The following is a 16,923-nucleotide window of genomic DNA, read 5'->3' as shown; positions in this document are numbered from 1 at the left end:
CATAGTCACTTGAAGCATGCTAATGCCAGGTGTTTTTTGTATCTACTGTTAGTATTTAGTAAATACTTTCTTCTCTTTTGAGAAGTGTTGAATGAGGTTTAGCCTTCTCTACTAGTTCTTGGTTAATATAACTAACAGAAAAGAAATAAGACTAGTCAAATTTAAGTCACTATGAATAGCAATGCTATAAAGAATATCTGCCTTCTGAAAAATCTGCTGTGAGGTTCTGTTTAAAGAGCAGTCTTTTTAAGTGCTGGAGAATAACAAAATTGAGAATGAGGTTCTTGGGGGGAAAAAAAACCAACCTAATCTTCACATTTACTAGATGTGCCCATATCTGCAATTATACTACATCAAACACCTAAAGGTTTTGCCAGCAGTCTCTGTTCAACTTGGGTATTTTCTCTATACTTCTGTGTTTTATCTGGACTTCAAAATATAACAGGCACCACTACTTCTACTAACTCTTGTTCTGAAACTGTATATAATCACTGTTCTTCTGACAGTTTATGGCTTTATTTATAACTTTGGATTCTAATTAAAACCAGGATAGTGTAGGCATGCAGTAAGACTTGTTTGCCTTTCTTCTCCTTCCATGGGAGATTTTCAACATTGCAACTACAGTTAGGTGTCTGATACCTATGCTATTAGACTGTTATCTTCTGTGGCTTTGGCTGTGCTAACCAACACTCTCCCAAGAATTGCTGGGCGGCACTGGACAGGCAAACTGTTGGGGACTGTTTTTAGTAGGTATGCAAAGATTGATTTAAATGCAACTCATCCTATGTTAGCTGTCAGCAGCTTCTGTAAGCTAACACTGTAATTTACTAATTCATACTTACAATCTTGAGGCCTTGTATTTCAGTGAGGCTGTTTTGGAACATGATCAAAAGTAAGAGGGACTAAATCTGGTGCTGAGGTTATTTGGCACACCCTTCCTTGGATGTGCTGGAGGACAGTGTAAGTGAAGGATTGCTTTCAGTACACCATGTACATGATAACATTATTCTGCCTACAAAATTAAGTGGGAGCTTTGGCTATTGCTGCATGCAGAAAAGAGGAAGAGGTGAAACAACAATAAAAAACTCAATCTGGAGTCTTGCAAACATCATCTTTGCTGTTGTGTTACACAAAAGGAAGTAATTACATTATGTGTTTCTCTTGTCTGTATTACCACCAGCAGATTAAAACTAGTTGGATCAAAACTATGTGTTTCTTTAGCACTTTTTTTCTGGTATGCTTGCATTTTGTCTTTCTATTGGGTAAGGGCTTGTGTTCTAGTTTTATAATAATCAGTTCTGAACATATTTAAATAAATCCTACAGTGAGTTTAGGTAGCTATGGCAGACAGACACATGAAGTAGCCAAAACCACCTCAGCTAAGACCAGTTCTTGAGCAGAGATATTATCTTCCTGCATGCATTAAAGGAAAACTCTTCTTTCATATTCAAGTAAAACAGTCTTAAAAGTAGAGGAGGTGAATATTCACTTTGTTTTACTGTAAGCTCTTTAACTTCCTTTCTGTTCCACAGTATACTAATAAATATTTTGGGGATTTCTATCTTTGTTTTTTTGTCAACATCTCTTATGAACCATTATGTGAGAAGAGTGCTGTGTATTCAGTGTATTGTCTGCATTATCACAAGGATTGTATATCAGACATCTGTTTCAGTTACCCTCCGCTACTAAGCTTGTATGTCTGTCTCTGCACCTAGTTTCCCCCATTCAAATCCTTCAGATAAGAATGAAACTCAAGTACATTCAGCTATAAATTCTCCAAAATATTGGTGTATATTCAGGTGTTCCCTTGCAGTATCAGTGGTTGACTTAAGACTAAGCAGTTGACATGAATAGCTGTCTTGCATTCAATTTCTGGCAGGTATTCTGTTCTTAGAATAGTTGTGTCCTTTGTGCTGGTATAAGCTTTGGATCATTGTATGTAGAGTATACTGTACGTGTGTATTAGTCTGAGAGTGAAGAGTTACCTGTATGATAACTGGAATTCTTATTGTGTTCTTTCTGATCTGGATTTCTTTTGTCCCAACGGATATAGGGAGGAATCAGCTGATATGGCAACAGGCTCCACAGGGGTCTTCAGTACAGTGCACAGAGGGCAGGATTAGGATTACATTGATGAATCATATGCAGTGTGTTCAAAGATACACTAAACCTAAACCCCACAACAACAACAAAAACCCTTGTTCAAGTGTGTCCAAGGTGGTGTGTATGTAAACAATGCATCTGGCAACTCTTGCACAGAAAAACTGTATTCATCCAGTTCTCTTCAGGAAAATCTAGACTCTAGATTACCCCCACCCCCAAATGGCATTTTTGTCTTTGTGGTGTACAGTTGTTCTTGGTGAGTTTCCCTGCTTAAGCAGGGTGGTTAAAGCATAGTGTAAAAGTCTGTTTGTTTGTGACTTTCATAGAATCAACCAGGTTGGAAGAGACCTCCAAGATCATCCAGTCCAACCTAGCACCCAGCCCTAGCCAGTCAACTAGACCATGGCACTAAGTGCCTCATCCAGGCTTTTCTTGAACACCTCCAGGGACGCTGCCTCCACCACCTCCCTGGGCAGCCCATTCCAATGCCAATCACTCTCTCTGGCAACAACTTCCTCCTAACATCCAGCCTATACTTCCCCTGGCACAACTTGAGACTGTGTCCCCTTGTTCTGTTGCTGGTTTCCTGGGAGAAGAGGCCACCCTCCCACCTGGCTGCAACCTCCCTTCAGGTAGTTGTAGATAGCAATGAGGTCAGCCCTGAGCCTCCTCTAGGCTAAACAACCCCAGCTCCCTCGGCCTCTCCTCATAGGGTTTGTGTTCCAGGCCCCTTACCAGCCTTGCTGCCCTTCTCTGGACACTTTCCAGCACCTCAACATCTTTCTTGAATTGAGGGGCCCAGAACTGGACACAGTACTCAAGGTGTGGCCTGAGCAGTGCTGAGTACAGGGGAAGAAAAACCTCCCTCATCCTACTGGCCACACTGTTCCTGATGCAGGCCAGGATGCCATTGGCTCTCTTGGCCACCTGGGCACACTGCTGGCTCATCTTCAGCCTACTATCAGTACCCCCAGGTCCCTTTCTTCCTGGCTGCTTTCCAGCCACTCTGTCCCCAGCCTGTAACGCTGCTTGGCGTTGTTGTGGCCAAAGTGCAGAACCCTGCACTTTGAATTCAATTTTTTCAATAACTGTGGTAGGTTGAAATTAACCCCCAAAGTAAAATCACCAGGCTAGTTCAGAAGGTTTGGAAGGAAAATAAAGCTATATTTTACAAGCAAGCTAAAATCTAAAAGCATGAAACACAATTTATGTGTACAGAATATATTTACATATATTTGCAATTATTTACAATTCAGAAATAACACAAAGACCCCCTTGAATTGTTCCCCCACCCCTCTGGACAAGGGAACAAGGGAATAGCTCTCTCCCTGGAGAGAAATCAGAAAAGCCCCACTGTTGCTATCTACTTAGCCATAAACAAGAGTCTCAGCCAAGGTCAGTGAAGCCATGCATTAGGGACCAGCCAGCAGCCAAAGCAGAGAAGACAAAAGGAAGAGAACAGTTTGTGCAGCTAATTATATACTAAACCAGCAAGCAAATGGAATGATACAGACTTAGGTAGTATTTTTCTTTTGCATCCAATCCTCTATTTTATTTACTTTTTACTCATATATGGCCGGAAAGTTCCAATTTCTTGTTTAGACTGTAGAACCAGGCTAGAAGGTTAGTTTTAAACCACCACAATAACATCATGTCAAAGGAAGTGCAGTAACATTTACAGTATCTTGCTTATCACAGAATTCACAGATCCTTACAAATAAAGCATATCATCCTTTCCTAAGGACAGCTGCAGTTTCAGTAAAACTTCCCAACACTTCATGGCAATTTTGTGCTGGAAGTTGGAATAGCCAACTACACAATATGGGTAGAGAGAAGAGAGCTGTTTAGAATTGTAACTAGGATATCTGATAGTTGTTGAGACTAGAAACTCTGTTCTTATGCACTCTTCAAATCTCATTCATTGATAGTAAATAAAGCAACTACCATCTCCTGTCAGAAACAGTGCTTTCCTAAAGCATAACTACAAAAACCTTTAAATGTACTCTTGTAAAAGAAGACTACATGTTATCCTTTATTTATACATACTTCTAGAAAACAACACAATTCCTAATGTCTTCCTTCTGTTTTTTCATCAAAATATGGAGAGGTGCTTCTGATTACACGTGATGTTATAGTCTCCCTTTCTGCTGAAGTTGCAGGTGGCTATGGACTTTCTAATGTGCTATTATTATTAGGTGGAGTGAAACATACAGGACATCTTTACAATCTAAACCTCACTTCTAAGCCTGATTTTACTTATGAGATTCTGGCATTGTTTAACAGCATCTCTAATAAAGAAGTAGTAAAGAGCACAAGATTGTATTTCTCTTTGGATCAGCTTTTCAATACAGTAGCTTAAGACATTTTATTGTGAGACACTTGAAGGAAAAATATACATGGGGAAAGATTTACTGCAGCAGTAATTCTGTACTCACATCTTGTTACTACTTGTTAAAAAATGTTGTAACATAGAACTCGATGAGGATGTCTGCCAAAGCTACCTTATCAGCCAAAGGTTTTGAGATTGGCTTGCACCTATTACTGTAGCTTCTTGAAAATTCCTGGCAGGAATATAGTAACTGCTTCAGCCTTTTGTGTACCTCACTTTGTTTAAATGCTCCTTGAAGTGATTCAGTTAAAATAAGAGATGTTTACTTCTTGAGTTTTAAGATCAGAGTTTTGTGGTGCTGAGCATTTTAATATTGACTATTAAATTATACCTATGCATCTAAAGCAATATTTTTCTAGAGTGGCATTAAAAACCCAAGTAAAATACTATGAATTAATTTTGAGAACTTCAGAACTAATGCACACATGCTCATGGGTAGCTTTTTGGGAGTTGCAGATTTTGTTTGGTTTACAGGTTTTGTGAAGAGAATTCTCCAGCTACCACGGGGTAGCTGAAAGAGTGAATCACTGCAGTTACCAGTTTTAACATGAAAACTCTGAGTAGTTTGTATGGAGAGTAAAACAACTGAAGACACTTTGAAGTCTGTTGAGCAGCTATCCTGTGTTTTTGGTTTTCCAAGAAAAGCACTGCTGTGAAGAAAAGCAAAGCAAATCACAGTTTGAAGAATGTATTATACTATATGTTGAGGTGGTTGGGTTTTTTTTAACAAACATTGCTAAAGGAAGTTATTTTATGAACCTGTGCTGTCTGTGAAGTTGTGACTCATCCTACAGTCCTTCATGCAAAATGAAAGTCATAGCTGCTGTTTGGACTCATTCCATCTCAGGCACTTTTTGCTTCTTTTAAATATTATTTTCTTCCCTCCCCCCCAAAACAAACAAACAAACAAAAAACAAGCCCCAAACAAAACTAACAACAACAAAACCCAGAGTACATTCACTTACTTATGGTGCTACTTGAACAGAAGCTTTGGAGGAAGGAAGACTTAACCACCTGTGTTACTAAACTGTTGTCAAAAAAAACCGGGAAAGACAAGGTCCACCACTCCTCGTGACTCTTTCTGTCAAAACATAGTAGTTTTTTTTACCCTCTCTGCTGTAGTAGCACAAATTCAGCCTCACTCTTGGGGAAAGGGAGGATTTTTTTTTTCTTTTCAATTCCATTTAAAAGGCTTTTTCTTATACATTGCAAGACAGATGAGAGCTGATGCCTATGTAGACAAAGGTTTTATAGATGAAGTAACCTCTGTCTTTCTGCAAAAGCTACTCAAAACTGTAGTGCTGTGGTGAGCTTCAGGGTGCAGACAGGACTGTCCTGTCTTTACAAGAGTTATCTTGAGACTTGTAAACTATCAGATAATGCTTAGGATATCAAAAGTAACTGAGTAGGGGGGGAAAGAGCATCTGTTTCTGAACATATCTGAACCAAACTGCAGCTTCTGTGTCTTCCAGAATGTCTGTTGTATTTTTTTATCCTACTCCTCTGTATAATTGTATGTAATCTTTAAGCATTTAACCAGAAGAACAGAATATAAACTAATAAACTTTTTTTTTCAAGAGGAGCAAAACCACTTATTTCTACTGTAGCTTAGTATTCTGATACTTGTGATGAATAAACATAGCTTTCTGTGGCTTGGGAGCATAACTTAATATTCATATTTAAATTTACTGTAGAAACAGATTGTATTCTTGGAAAAACTTTTCAGCTAAGGTAAATCCTGAACTCACACTGAAAATGACTAAGAATTAACTTCCTCACTGTCTTTGGCAGCCTGATATATCTAAGATTCAAAGTATTTACTTTGAAGCTTGCAGCTGTTTCAGCAGTTAGAGTGCATTGCATACTATCAAATTGCCTAACTGAACAATACGCTGCTGTTACTGTAGGTTAGCTTTACATTGCCTACAGGACATAAACTGTCTTCATGATCTGAGTCCTTAGGGAGCTAGCCCAATTACTCAATATGCTTTTGTTATCAAATCCATGACACTGCAGGGAACAGTGGCATCCCTCAACAGGGTAAATATTTAGTTAGGATAAAACAGCACAGCACCAAAAGGAAAGGTAAGGGCCCTAACTTACACTCTTCTTCACCATCATGTTCATGAAACATGGATTGTTTTTTGTTTGGCTTAATTTTAATGAGTCAGACTGTGTTCTGTCTACTCCCTGTGAAATCAGAAGCTGTCTGAATGCTTGAAGTTTGGGGACTTTGTAGGTGAAAAAGAAGTTGAGCACTCCTTGGGACTGAGGAGAACAGAATGAACTGGAAAATGAAAAGCCCCCCCAATGAAAAGGCGTGAAGCTCACAGTATTTCAGGATCAGAGTTCATATGCAAGTTTCTCTTAACTGCTTATGCAATTCTAATACTGCACCTTGTTTGTGTAAATAAAGTGTAATAGTTCTCTTAAGGGCAGAAATTGCATGCCTCTGAAGGGCATAAACTCCATATACTGGTTCAGTGGAGGAGTTGGAGCTGGAGGCTACATGTGTGGGTTTTTTCCTTTATTTTAGAAGCGTTCTGAACTGTGCCTGTGAAGGCCAATGAAATGAACAATGACAAAAAACCACCAACAAACAGAATCCACCAACTCGCCTCACCCCTCTGTGTCTGCAATTAAAATGAATAAACAGGTCTCTAGCAGCAAAAATTAGTATCTAATATGGATGTCTTTGAAAGTGGTTTCACTACATGATCCACTCCAATGGAGCTTCAGTTGCAGCCTCTCTATTTCAAGGTTAATAACATTTTGTTGTTTCCTCTGTATGCGTTATCTGATATAGCACAGGCTCAGTAAGAGGACATTGAGCTGATGGAGGAAAAAACAATCGGTATTTTCATCAAACTGTAGGGTAAAATAACCTGCAGTTCCATTCTCTTGCAAAGTGATTTGTAAAATACTATTTTTCTGACATGTGAGAATCTCTTCTTTCTGCTGATTGCAATAAAAGAGAGGTAGTGTAGTCAAATATGCAGAATGAGGGAAGATGTTACCTCATTGCTGTCTACAACTACCTGAAGGGAGGTTGTAGCCAGGAGGGGGTTGGTCTCTTCTCCCAGGAAACCAGCAACAGAACAAGGGGACACAGTCTCAAGTTGTGCCAGGGGAAGTATAGGCTGGATGTCAGGAGGAAGTTCTTCCCAGAGAGAGTGACTGCCATTGGAATGGGCTGCCCAGGGAGGTGGTGGAGGCAGCGTCCCTGGAGGTGTTCAAGAAAAGCCTGGCTGAGGCACTTAGTGCCATGGTCTAGTTGACTGGCTAGGGCTGGGTGCTAGGTTGAACTGGATGATCTTGGAGGTCTCTTCCAACCTGATTGATTCTGTTCTGTTCTATTCTATTCTGTTTGTGCTGGTCTTCCTAGATTTGTATTTTGAGGGACATGGAAGCCCACACATTCTGTTTAAAAAATATGTAGAAATAAAACACTAGAACAACAAAAAATGAAAAGGACACTTGCATGTTAGTATAAAGTCAGCTACCTAAAGGGAATTGGGGGGAAAAAAAACGTGGCTAGCATGTTGTAAAATGCTTTTCCCTCTGAGATACATTCTTGTTTCCTTTCGATTTTCCCCTAAGGCGAAATCTACTCATATGAAACAAAATAGAGAGTTCATGGATAACGTGTAATTATATTTTGTTACTATGAACAAGTGGTAATCTGTGGTGTTTATGTAAGCTGCCACAATAGCAAAAGTACAGAAAAATGAGAGTTACTCTAACTTAGTAAAAATTCTGTAATAACAACAATAATTTTTTCAGACACAGGCTTCATGTCCTATTGATCGCAGACCATTTCAAGCAGTATGCAGGCTTGATACATTAGAAGAGCAGATAAAGGTATGTTTCAGGCTTGTTTTCCTAAATGACTTCATTTGTAGCAGCACTCAGTTTATGCTGCAGCCTTTTACTCATACATCTGTGTTAAGTAAGCTTTCCTAACAGAATAATTCTTAATTTAATGTTTTATTATGTATTTTAACTAAGAATTAATTATATTTTTCAAAGCAAAGGTTTACACTAACAAAAATAATTACAAAACTGCTGTTGCTGCTTTATAGTATCTGAGTACTCCTGATCTAGCCAAGAATAGAAATGTAGTAATTGGTCTCAAAGTGTTTTGAGCTAGGTTTTGTAAACAAGTACTGTATCAATCAGCATGCAGTCTTGCCTTTTGGTTTTTTTTCCTTCCTGAGGTGAATCTGGTACATTCATGGTCTCTGAGTCACAGTCAAAACCACATGAAGGCAAGAGGAACTAATCAATGCCAGGCCTTGTTCAACTGATTTTTCTTTTAATGTATTTTTTAGTTTTCAATTCTGCTAAATACTGCTGTGAAGAATGGGTATCAAGTAGGAAAATAAAACTTGATTCTTGAAAATGTGTATAGAAATATGCTGATAATTCTGCCTACAGTTCTGAAATTCTGTGGTGAAATTACAGGTTAAACTAATTCTTAAGTTTAGGGGTTTGCATCTTGTGATGTTTAGAAAATGGAAGTTCCCCTACCCATTTCTCGTGCTTCTGGAGGCTAAGGAACCTTGCTGACAGCTGTGTATATCTCCCTCTCATAGAAAACCATGGTGGCGCATTTTACCTTATTTATTTCTGAAGACTCAAGGAAATAGCTGAAGCAAGATAAACTGAAGGTTTCATTCGGAAGTCTGTAACAGCTGTATCAAAATACAGTCTGAAAGGTTCTTTGTAGAACTGCAGTGTAAACAGATGGGCAGAGAACAAGGGTCCTGCTCTGAAAAAGAGCCACTGGAGCAGTAGCAATAGATGGAATGTGTAGTGAGAAATGCTTGCATAGTGATCACTATTAATAGTGGCACTCTAAGGAGGTTTCCCTTTGTGATATTCATAATTGGAAAGCTCCTAGTTTGAGGAGTTGCGTATAAAGTCAAGATTCTAGAATGAGGAAGTGCAAAGTGTCTAATGCAAACAATTGCAACGTGGCTGTTGCAGCCACTTCTTAGTTTGTAACATAAATTGTATTGCTTTTGTAGAACGTTAAGGATATGAGGTGAGGGGGAAGTTATATACAATCTGGTTTCCTCTATAGTAAAATAACTTACAGGGTGTTTTTTATTAGGAGTAAGTGCTGGAAATTAAGTGGTAGTTCAGTGTTTTCCCAAGCCTGAACCCTACTTATTCAGACCAATCAACTTAGTTTAAAAAGCTTAGCTTGCAAATTGTCAATGCAAGGTAGTGTGTAGCTTTGAGATACTTGACATGGTGGTCTGTATGCTAAGGGATTTTTGGTTTATGTGGAATTAGTACCTATCTCTGTCAGAGCCAATACGTCCATTTCATCAACCAACCAAATTTCAAATCTGAAAACTGAGATTAATGAAGTAATGATATGAAACATTTTCAAGCTGTTTATTTTCTCTGTAGACCTGAATTAATTTAAAACCTCTGTGTACTGAGATTCCAGATGGGATTGACTTTATTCTTTCAATACAGATTCAGGTTAAAAAACAACTAAGGAGGAAGGAAGAGGATGAAAACTATGCTTGCAATAAGGGAAAACATAGACATGCGAAGATGAGAAGTTTTGTGAGGTTGGTTGTCCCTGTAATTGCACACTTTCTAACTGCAATATTCAAATGCTGTAGAATCAGCTGTTTTTAAATGTACAGCCTGTGATTTTTTTTTTTTTAATCATCTGTATTTTTAAATAAACTCTTTCCCAACAGTGGTAGTTTAGCTTTAGTTTTATCACTGATGTAATGCCGAAGGGAGCAGCAATTACGAAACAAGATACAGTGAATTTCTTGCATTGAGCTCTGTGGAAGCTTCATTTTTCAAGCAATTCTGACAAATGGCTTAATTTGAAATAAGATTTTATGGCCAGATCATATTTCAACAATACAAACCTTTGGCTGTCTAAACAGATGTCCTCTTCAATGCAAACATCCATGGTGTTCCTCTTTTACTATAGAACATAGTAATCGAGAACTGATTTTTTTCTTGGAGTTTGAGAGGGAACTGTGAAAATACCATTGCTGTTCTGAGAAGCTTTAGCACGTGCACATTTGCCTCATTGTATAAGGGAAAGTTCAAGATTACACAAATTATACTAAACAGTGATAATTTAAAGTACATGTTTAATGGAATATTTGAGACTGAATTTAAAGCAGACCTTGTACAAGAAGGGTTATAACAGCTTTCACAGGCTGCCATGAAATCAAGCAAAATTAAGCATTGAGATTTAATAGAGTATATTATTTTTAATAGAGTATATTATTATTATTTTTAATAGAATATATTATTTATTTTAATAGGGTATATTTTTTTGTCCGTGTATTTTCTTTTTTCCATCTGGCAGTCAGCACTCGGTACATGAATTAAAAATTTCTTAAAGAGCAGCTGTTTATGTTTGGGTGTATATACTGTTAGCTTAAATATGCCCAGAAATATCTTCTCTAATATCTTCTGTTAATCTTTCAGAGGGGTTGTATGTCCAGACAGACAGCTATTAAGAGCAAGATTAAGCAAAATTGTGAAGAAAAAGTACAGTAAGTTGGTATTTGTCCTCCATTTGCTGGAACTGTTGGGTTTCATAAAGGGAATTTAGACTTTACTTCGTGAACCAATTTAATATTTGTTCTTAATTACTTACATTTGCATGTGAAAACTAAATACCAAGGAATGGAAGCAGGGAACTTAGAGCAGAATTGAAGCATGTGAAGTGACTGTAAAGACTGCCTGTTCAATTTCAACCACAAGTGAAATGGGTTTGGTTTCAGCCTAAAGTCATTTTCTGCATCAGGCAGTTGGTGCGCAGCTAATGTCTGTTTTTTATCCACAGAAAGTCTTCTAGTTCAGACGTGAGAAACACTCAGCTTCATTTTGGGGCTGCCATTTTGAAAGACTTGTTCAGTAGTTGTTGTTTGGTTTGTTCCTGAATTTAAATCGATATCTTAAGAGGTGAAAACTGCTCAATATATAAAAGACTGCTGTGAAAGTGCATGCATTTTAATTTTACTCAGATTGTATGTAAGTGTAGAAAATGTAGCTCAAGTGAACTTATAATCATTACAGTAATGATTTTGACAATCATTGCCAAAGTTAAGATCAAAGTTTTGTTTCTTATTGCACACAGGTAATGTTTTATATGACAAACGAAACAAGAAAGCTTTATCTATGAAGATAAACAAGGTTGGTCCTGATAATGAAATATTTGTGATTTTTTTTTCTTTAATGGAAACATTTTTCTAGTTATTTTAAAGTTTAATTTCTATTTGTTCATTTCAGTGTGACCTGAACTCAGTTATTTTGTCTTTTTTTTTTGTAGTTTGAAGATTATACCACTAAGTTACCTGAATTTCTCTCTCAGATTAAATTTATTTTGATGATGATAAATATTTTCATTTAGATTAGGATGTTGTATTATAAGATAGAGCTACTACAGTGCCTGATTTTTGTTAGCTGCAGTCTGGCTGACTTGATTTCATTTCGGGACATGTTTATCTATTAAATGTTAATTATTTTATTTTTTATGTCTTTAATTCTGGTTGGTTTATTTGTTTTTCGTAGCCCAGAAGACATGAGTGCTACAGAAGTAATTTCTTCAGCACAGTTCCAGCTGGTGGTAGCAATGAAGAATCATTTTTTAGCTGTAGAAGCGACTGGTTAGTGTTTACTAGTGTTTAATGTACCTGATGGGTTACTGCACTGTAGATGTTCAAATTCCTTCTGGTTCTGCCTCTATATCCTGCCTACAAATATTTTTAAGATTGGCTGGATGATCTTTCAAGGTCCCTGACAATCCCTAACATCATGTGAAAATGAGGAAGGAAAGAAACCATCTCCAAAAAAAAAGTCCTTTCAAATACCAATGCTTGTTGCCATGCATGTAACTATTAATTTGTCAAGGATGTAAAGTTCATCTTTCAACTCCCCAGAAGACAGATTTCACCTCCTATCTCCTGTTTTGTCTGCTTTGTTGCTTAGGACTCCTGTTATGTTTAGTATGACTACTCTTCCCCTCTAAATTACTATGCATCGTATCTGTTGGAAGTTCTGATACAGTTGTTGATAGAAGCAAGTATTGAAATACAAAATAATACACATTACAAAGTTAACTTTTTGTATCAAATTTGTATTTCAGTACAGAATTCACAGAAGTTAATACAGTGATCAGACAGAAGAGACAAGAACTGGAATTGTCCTGTTCATCTGTGCTGGCTAGAGTTGAAAGGTATGTTTTGTAGTCAAAGTGCAAAGGTTCTTAATATAAAACTTGAAGTCTGAAATCTGATTAATTGAAATTGTTCTTCAGATAGGAGACATAAAGTTAAATAATGTTTGCATGTGACCAGCTAAATTTTTGTGTACTTGCTGCATGTTATTTTTATGTCAATTAATTCTCTTCTATCTTAATGGAGTTTTTTTATATGACCAGCATAGTAATTCCACTGCCTTGTGCATCTTAACATGTCACTTATCCCACAGAAATGCAAGTTTAGTTATGTTTTCTATTTGGAAGTTAGTGTTCAGTGTGCTTTTAAAATTATTTCAATCATTAAAAGTAATTAGAGTCAATAAGTATCACTTAAATTAATAAATAACCATAAATTCTAAATATAAATTAATAATTAGAAATAATAAACATTTACTTCAAAATCAATGTGATTCTGTCATTCCTGTCCTCCCCTTTCATGAATTGGTTGTAACATTTCTGTAATTGCTTAGAAACAAATGCATATAGTGAGAGTTAAGAGGAACTCTGTCATATGAAAAACGACATAAAATAATTTTGTCAGACAAAAAAAGAAAGCAAAAAGATTTTTTTAATTGTTATTAAAAGTTGCACCTACAATTTAAGTCATTAATTCTTTCCATATGTATTTATGGAATGTTTCATTCCATGAAAAACATAAAATTGTAGGTTTGCAACTAAATTGTAGGCAAGTTCAAGGTTTGCTGAGGGAGTCTGCATAAGTATATAGTTATTTTGTATTCACCTGGAGTACTGCATCTAGGTCTGGAGCCCTAAATATAGGAAGGACATGGAGTAGGTCCAGAGGAGGGCCACAAAAATCAGGGGGTTGGAGCACCTCCGCTACAAAGACAGGCTGAGTGAGCTGGGTTGTTCAGCCTGGAGAAGAGGAGGCTCCAGGGAGACCTAATAACCTTCCAGTACCTAAAGGAGGCCTACATGAAGGATGGAGCAAGACTGTTTACAAAGGCCTGTAGTGATAGGACAAGGGGCAATGGCTTCAAAGTAGGGAAGAGCAAATTTAGATTGGATGTTAGGAACAAGTTCTTTACTATGGGGGTGATGGAACACTGGGACAGGTTGCCCAGGGAAGTGGTTGAGGCCTCATCCCTGGAGGTATTCAGCATGAGGCTCAAAGAGGCTCTGGGGATCCTGATATAGTTGAGGATATCCCTGCTGACTGGGGGGATGTGGGGGTTGGACTAGAGAACCGTAGAGATCTCTTCCAGCCCATACCATTCTATGTTTAAAAAAAAAGGAAAGAAAACAAACAAACAAAACCAACCAAACAAAAAAGCATTGCTCAGTTGTATAGACTGTTTCTCATTTTTCTCCAGAAAAGGCTGTTCTTGTGCTGAAGGACTATATCAGCGTTCAGAATTTTATATCGAGTATTATAGCCTACTGATTTGAAGTAGACTGTTAACAGTTCTGTCTTTGCCTTTGAAGAAAGCCAAATGTCTGTTGCTTTAACGTAACATACCTTGTTGACACTGTTTTGCTAGATTAAGCCTTAATATAAGCCTGAAATTAAGTAATAGAAGGAAAGATAGGTTTTCTGTCAGCTTTGCTTTTCTCTCTGCCTGTGGTGAGCTTGGAAGTGTCACAGTTGCCTAATGGCTTTGTTTGTGCATCGCTTCTGAAACTTGCTACAAAGAGGTAAAATGACCAATGTTCATGCTTTTACTTTTCCAGAGTCCCCTTACTGTCTTATGGAGCTGAAGCTGAGACCTTTCTTTTCACTTCTACTGCAGTGGCTGGGACAATTCTTCCAACAAATATCAGGCCCTTGGAAAACTTTGGTAAACTTTTTTTTTGTAAGTTTTACTTATAGTTCATGTGGAGTATTGTTAAAATCTGACTCTTGGAAACCAAAGCAGAGTATATAGTTACAGGTAATGGGAGGAGAAGAGCTGTTTTGATGCAGTTTGGTACTATTTCAAAGCCAGATGTTTATTTTTGAAATCAGAAGATGAGCCATCCACCTCAAAAATTGTTAACTTTGTTAAAGGTACTTGTTTCACCTCTGCATTCTCTAGTGAAAAACAAACAGGTTGCTTCCTCAGGCCTATTTAACTGATCCATAACCTTTTCTTCTTCCAGTAGCAATGACTGTACAGGCTAGCTCATGTCTCTTTACTTACTGTCACTTTTCTACTTACAGTATACACCAGAAGCATTAAAAAAGAAAACAAAAAAAAACAACTGGAAACAAAACGTTTTTTCTCTCTTTAGAAAGATAAAGAATATTTAGATTAGCTCCAGACTGTTTCAACACTACACTATTTGGAACACTTGAGTAATTGTTGGTGGTAATGATTTGCTCATCCACAAATGCTCAGAACATTGTCAGCTCCTAAGGCAGAAGATTAACTAAATCCTTTTATGCTATTTTTGGGGGGGTAGAATCACAGATTTTGAGTTTTGATGAGGAAAGAAAAGGAAGTTCTTCTTTGCATAGATTTTTGGCTTAGACTTTATATTAAAACCAGATATTTTCTCACTTGTCTTGATTGGAACTTTGATACTTTAAGCATTCCACCTCCTCTCTTGCTGAAATGTTGAAGTTATCAATCTAGCAAGATACAGCAAAAGAGTCCTCTTATTTTGTTCTGTTTCCAAATGTTCTTGCTACACCTGAACTGAAGTTCAGGTGCTGAATATATTATATTATATTATATTATATTATATTATATTATATTATATTATATTATATTATACTCTGGCAGTCATCAAGACTCAATTTTAAAATATTGTAGTATGTTGTCATTAAAGTTTTAAGTCAGATTCAGTTTGACTTAAAGACTTCCTACTGTTAAAGAGCATGCAGGAAGTAAGACACAGAGTCTGCAAATTTCCTAGTGAAACTAGGGCATGTTGAATATGAAGAGACCAAGGACATTTTCTTGAGTAAGTGTTCTTTCCCAATTCAGTTTTTATACAGCAAGTGAGCAATAGACAGAAATGCTCAAGAAAAGGTAAGAACAAAGGCAAAGATTAAGAGAAGAAAAGAGCAAGGCCTCCTTCTACAGGAATTAGGAGGGACGAAGGAAAAAGTGGAAGATGGGGGAAACAGGAGGTAGTGGACCTGTCTTCAGAAGTGGAGAAAAGGAGAGAAGTTAGCAAAGTAAATACGTATCAAAAGAAGGCAGAAATGATCTTGGGGCTCTTAACTGAATTGTGAGTAAGAAACAATAACCTAAGCATTGTTTTGGGTTTTTTTACACTTTCCTTATCTCTTGGTCATACCTAAAGTACACAGGGTAGTAGTTGACAGTTGCTTATGGAGTTGTACAAGGAGGCATACAGATATCAGTGATATCTTCTACTGCTCAAATCTTCCCTGAAGCTGATGCCATTTTTTTTCCCTTTTTTTTTCACCATTAAACATTCTTTTTACTAATTTGGCCCAGCATCTACAAATACCATTATGATTTAGACTGGCTTATGCATTAAAACATTTTTACTTCAAACATTATTTGGTGAGCTAAAAATGCCTTGTGTTTGGCTCGGGTCCAAGGCTTATCTCTTACAGTTTTTCAAATAAGGAGTGCTCCAAATGGGTTTGTATTTCACAAGCAGGCTTTGAAAGTGATACAAGAATAACTTGCCTTTTAATTGTCAGGATTCCCACATTCCATTTGTATTCTGGTTTTTTAATTTTTTATTACTGCAGGGTGATTTCTTCCCTTTAGAAGAAAATCATTATAGACACTTGATTTTTTTTTGTGACTTCTTGGCTATTGTAAGAGATTTGAAGATGTAGTTAGCCTGAGACAGTCACATGTGGCTGAGTAACTGCTGGTAAACCACCACAAAGCCACTAGCTAACAAAATTACTGGAGAGACTGTGCCAATTACCTAAAACTCATTTGGAAGTTCTTTACCACATACATTGTTTTCTTTTAAATACATAGATCATTCCATGCAACTGATACTCCTAGTTTTCAGTACCTTAACTGGTAATTTGTCCAGTGGACATCCAGGTGCTTGTGGAGGTGAATGATGGCTTTTACACTGAGTAGACAGTGCTATGTTTTTCATTCTGCTAACAAAGTAGTAAGTGGTAAGGAGGCTTCTGTGCTGTTACTTGTCTAATGTCTGTCTTATTTTTAGATAATCTATTAAAGAATATGTTAAACAAATAGTTCACTGCAACAAAAGCATTGGAAATAATGTT

The 16,923-nt window shown here is 37.2% G+C and overlaps 1 protein-coding gene across 1 annotated transcript in view; it reads left to right on the top strand.

Moving 5' to 3' along the window:
- The window catches only part of SCAF11 (SR-related CTD associated factor 11), a 46,145-nt gene that overhangs the window by 17,859 nt on the left and 11,363 nt on the right, over positions 1–16,923 (top strand). The window contains exons 4-10 of the mRNA XM_064142227.1: positions 8,276–8,353; positions 9,983–10,080; positions 10,970–11,037; positions 11,625–11,680; positions 12,059–12,153; positions 12,633–12,722; positions 14,439–14,545. Of these exons, the coding sequence (XP_063998297.1) occupies positions 8,276–8,353; positions 9,983–10,080; positions 10,970–11,037; positions 11,625–11,680; positions 12,059–12,153; positions 12,633–12,722; positions 14,439–14,545 (592 nt within the window). The remainder of the gene's footprint in view (positions 1–8,275; positions 8,354–9,982; positions 10,081–10,969; positions 11,038–11,624; positions 11,681–12,058; positions 12,154–12,632; positions 12,723–14,438; positions 14,546–16,923) is intronic.

The sequence above is a fragment of the Pogoniulus pusillus genome, chromosome 4, assembly GCF_015220805.1.
Source record: "Pogoniulus pusillus isolate bPogPus1 chromosome 4, bPogPus1.pri, whole genome shotgun sequence".
NCBI lineage: Eukaryota > Metazoa > Chordata > Aves > Piciformes > Lybiidae > Pogoniulus > Pogoniulus pusillus.
Note: the sequence above shows the minus strand (reverse complement) of the source record. Positions and strands in the feature narration are given on the sequence as shown.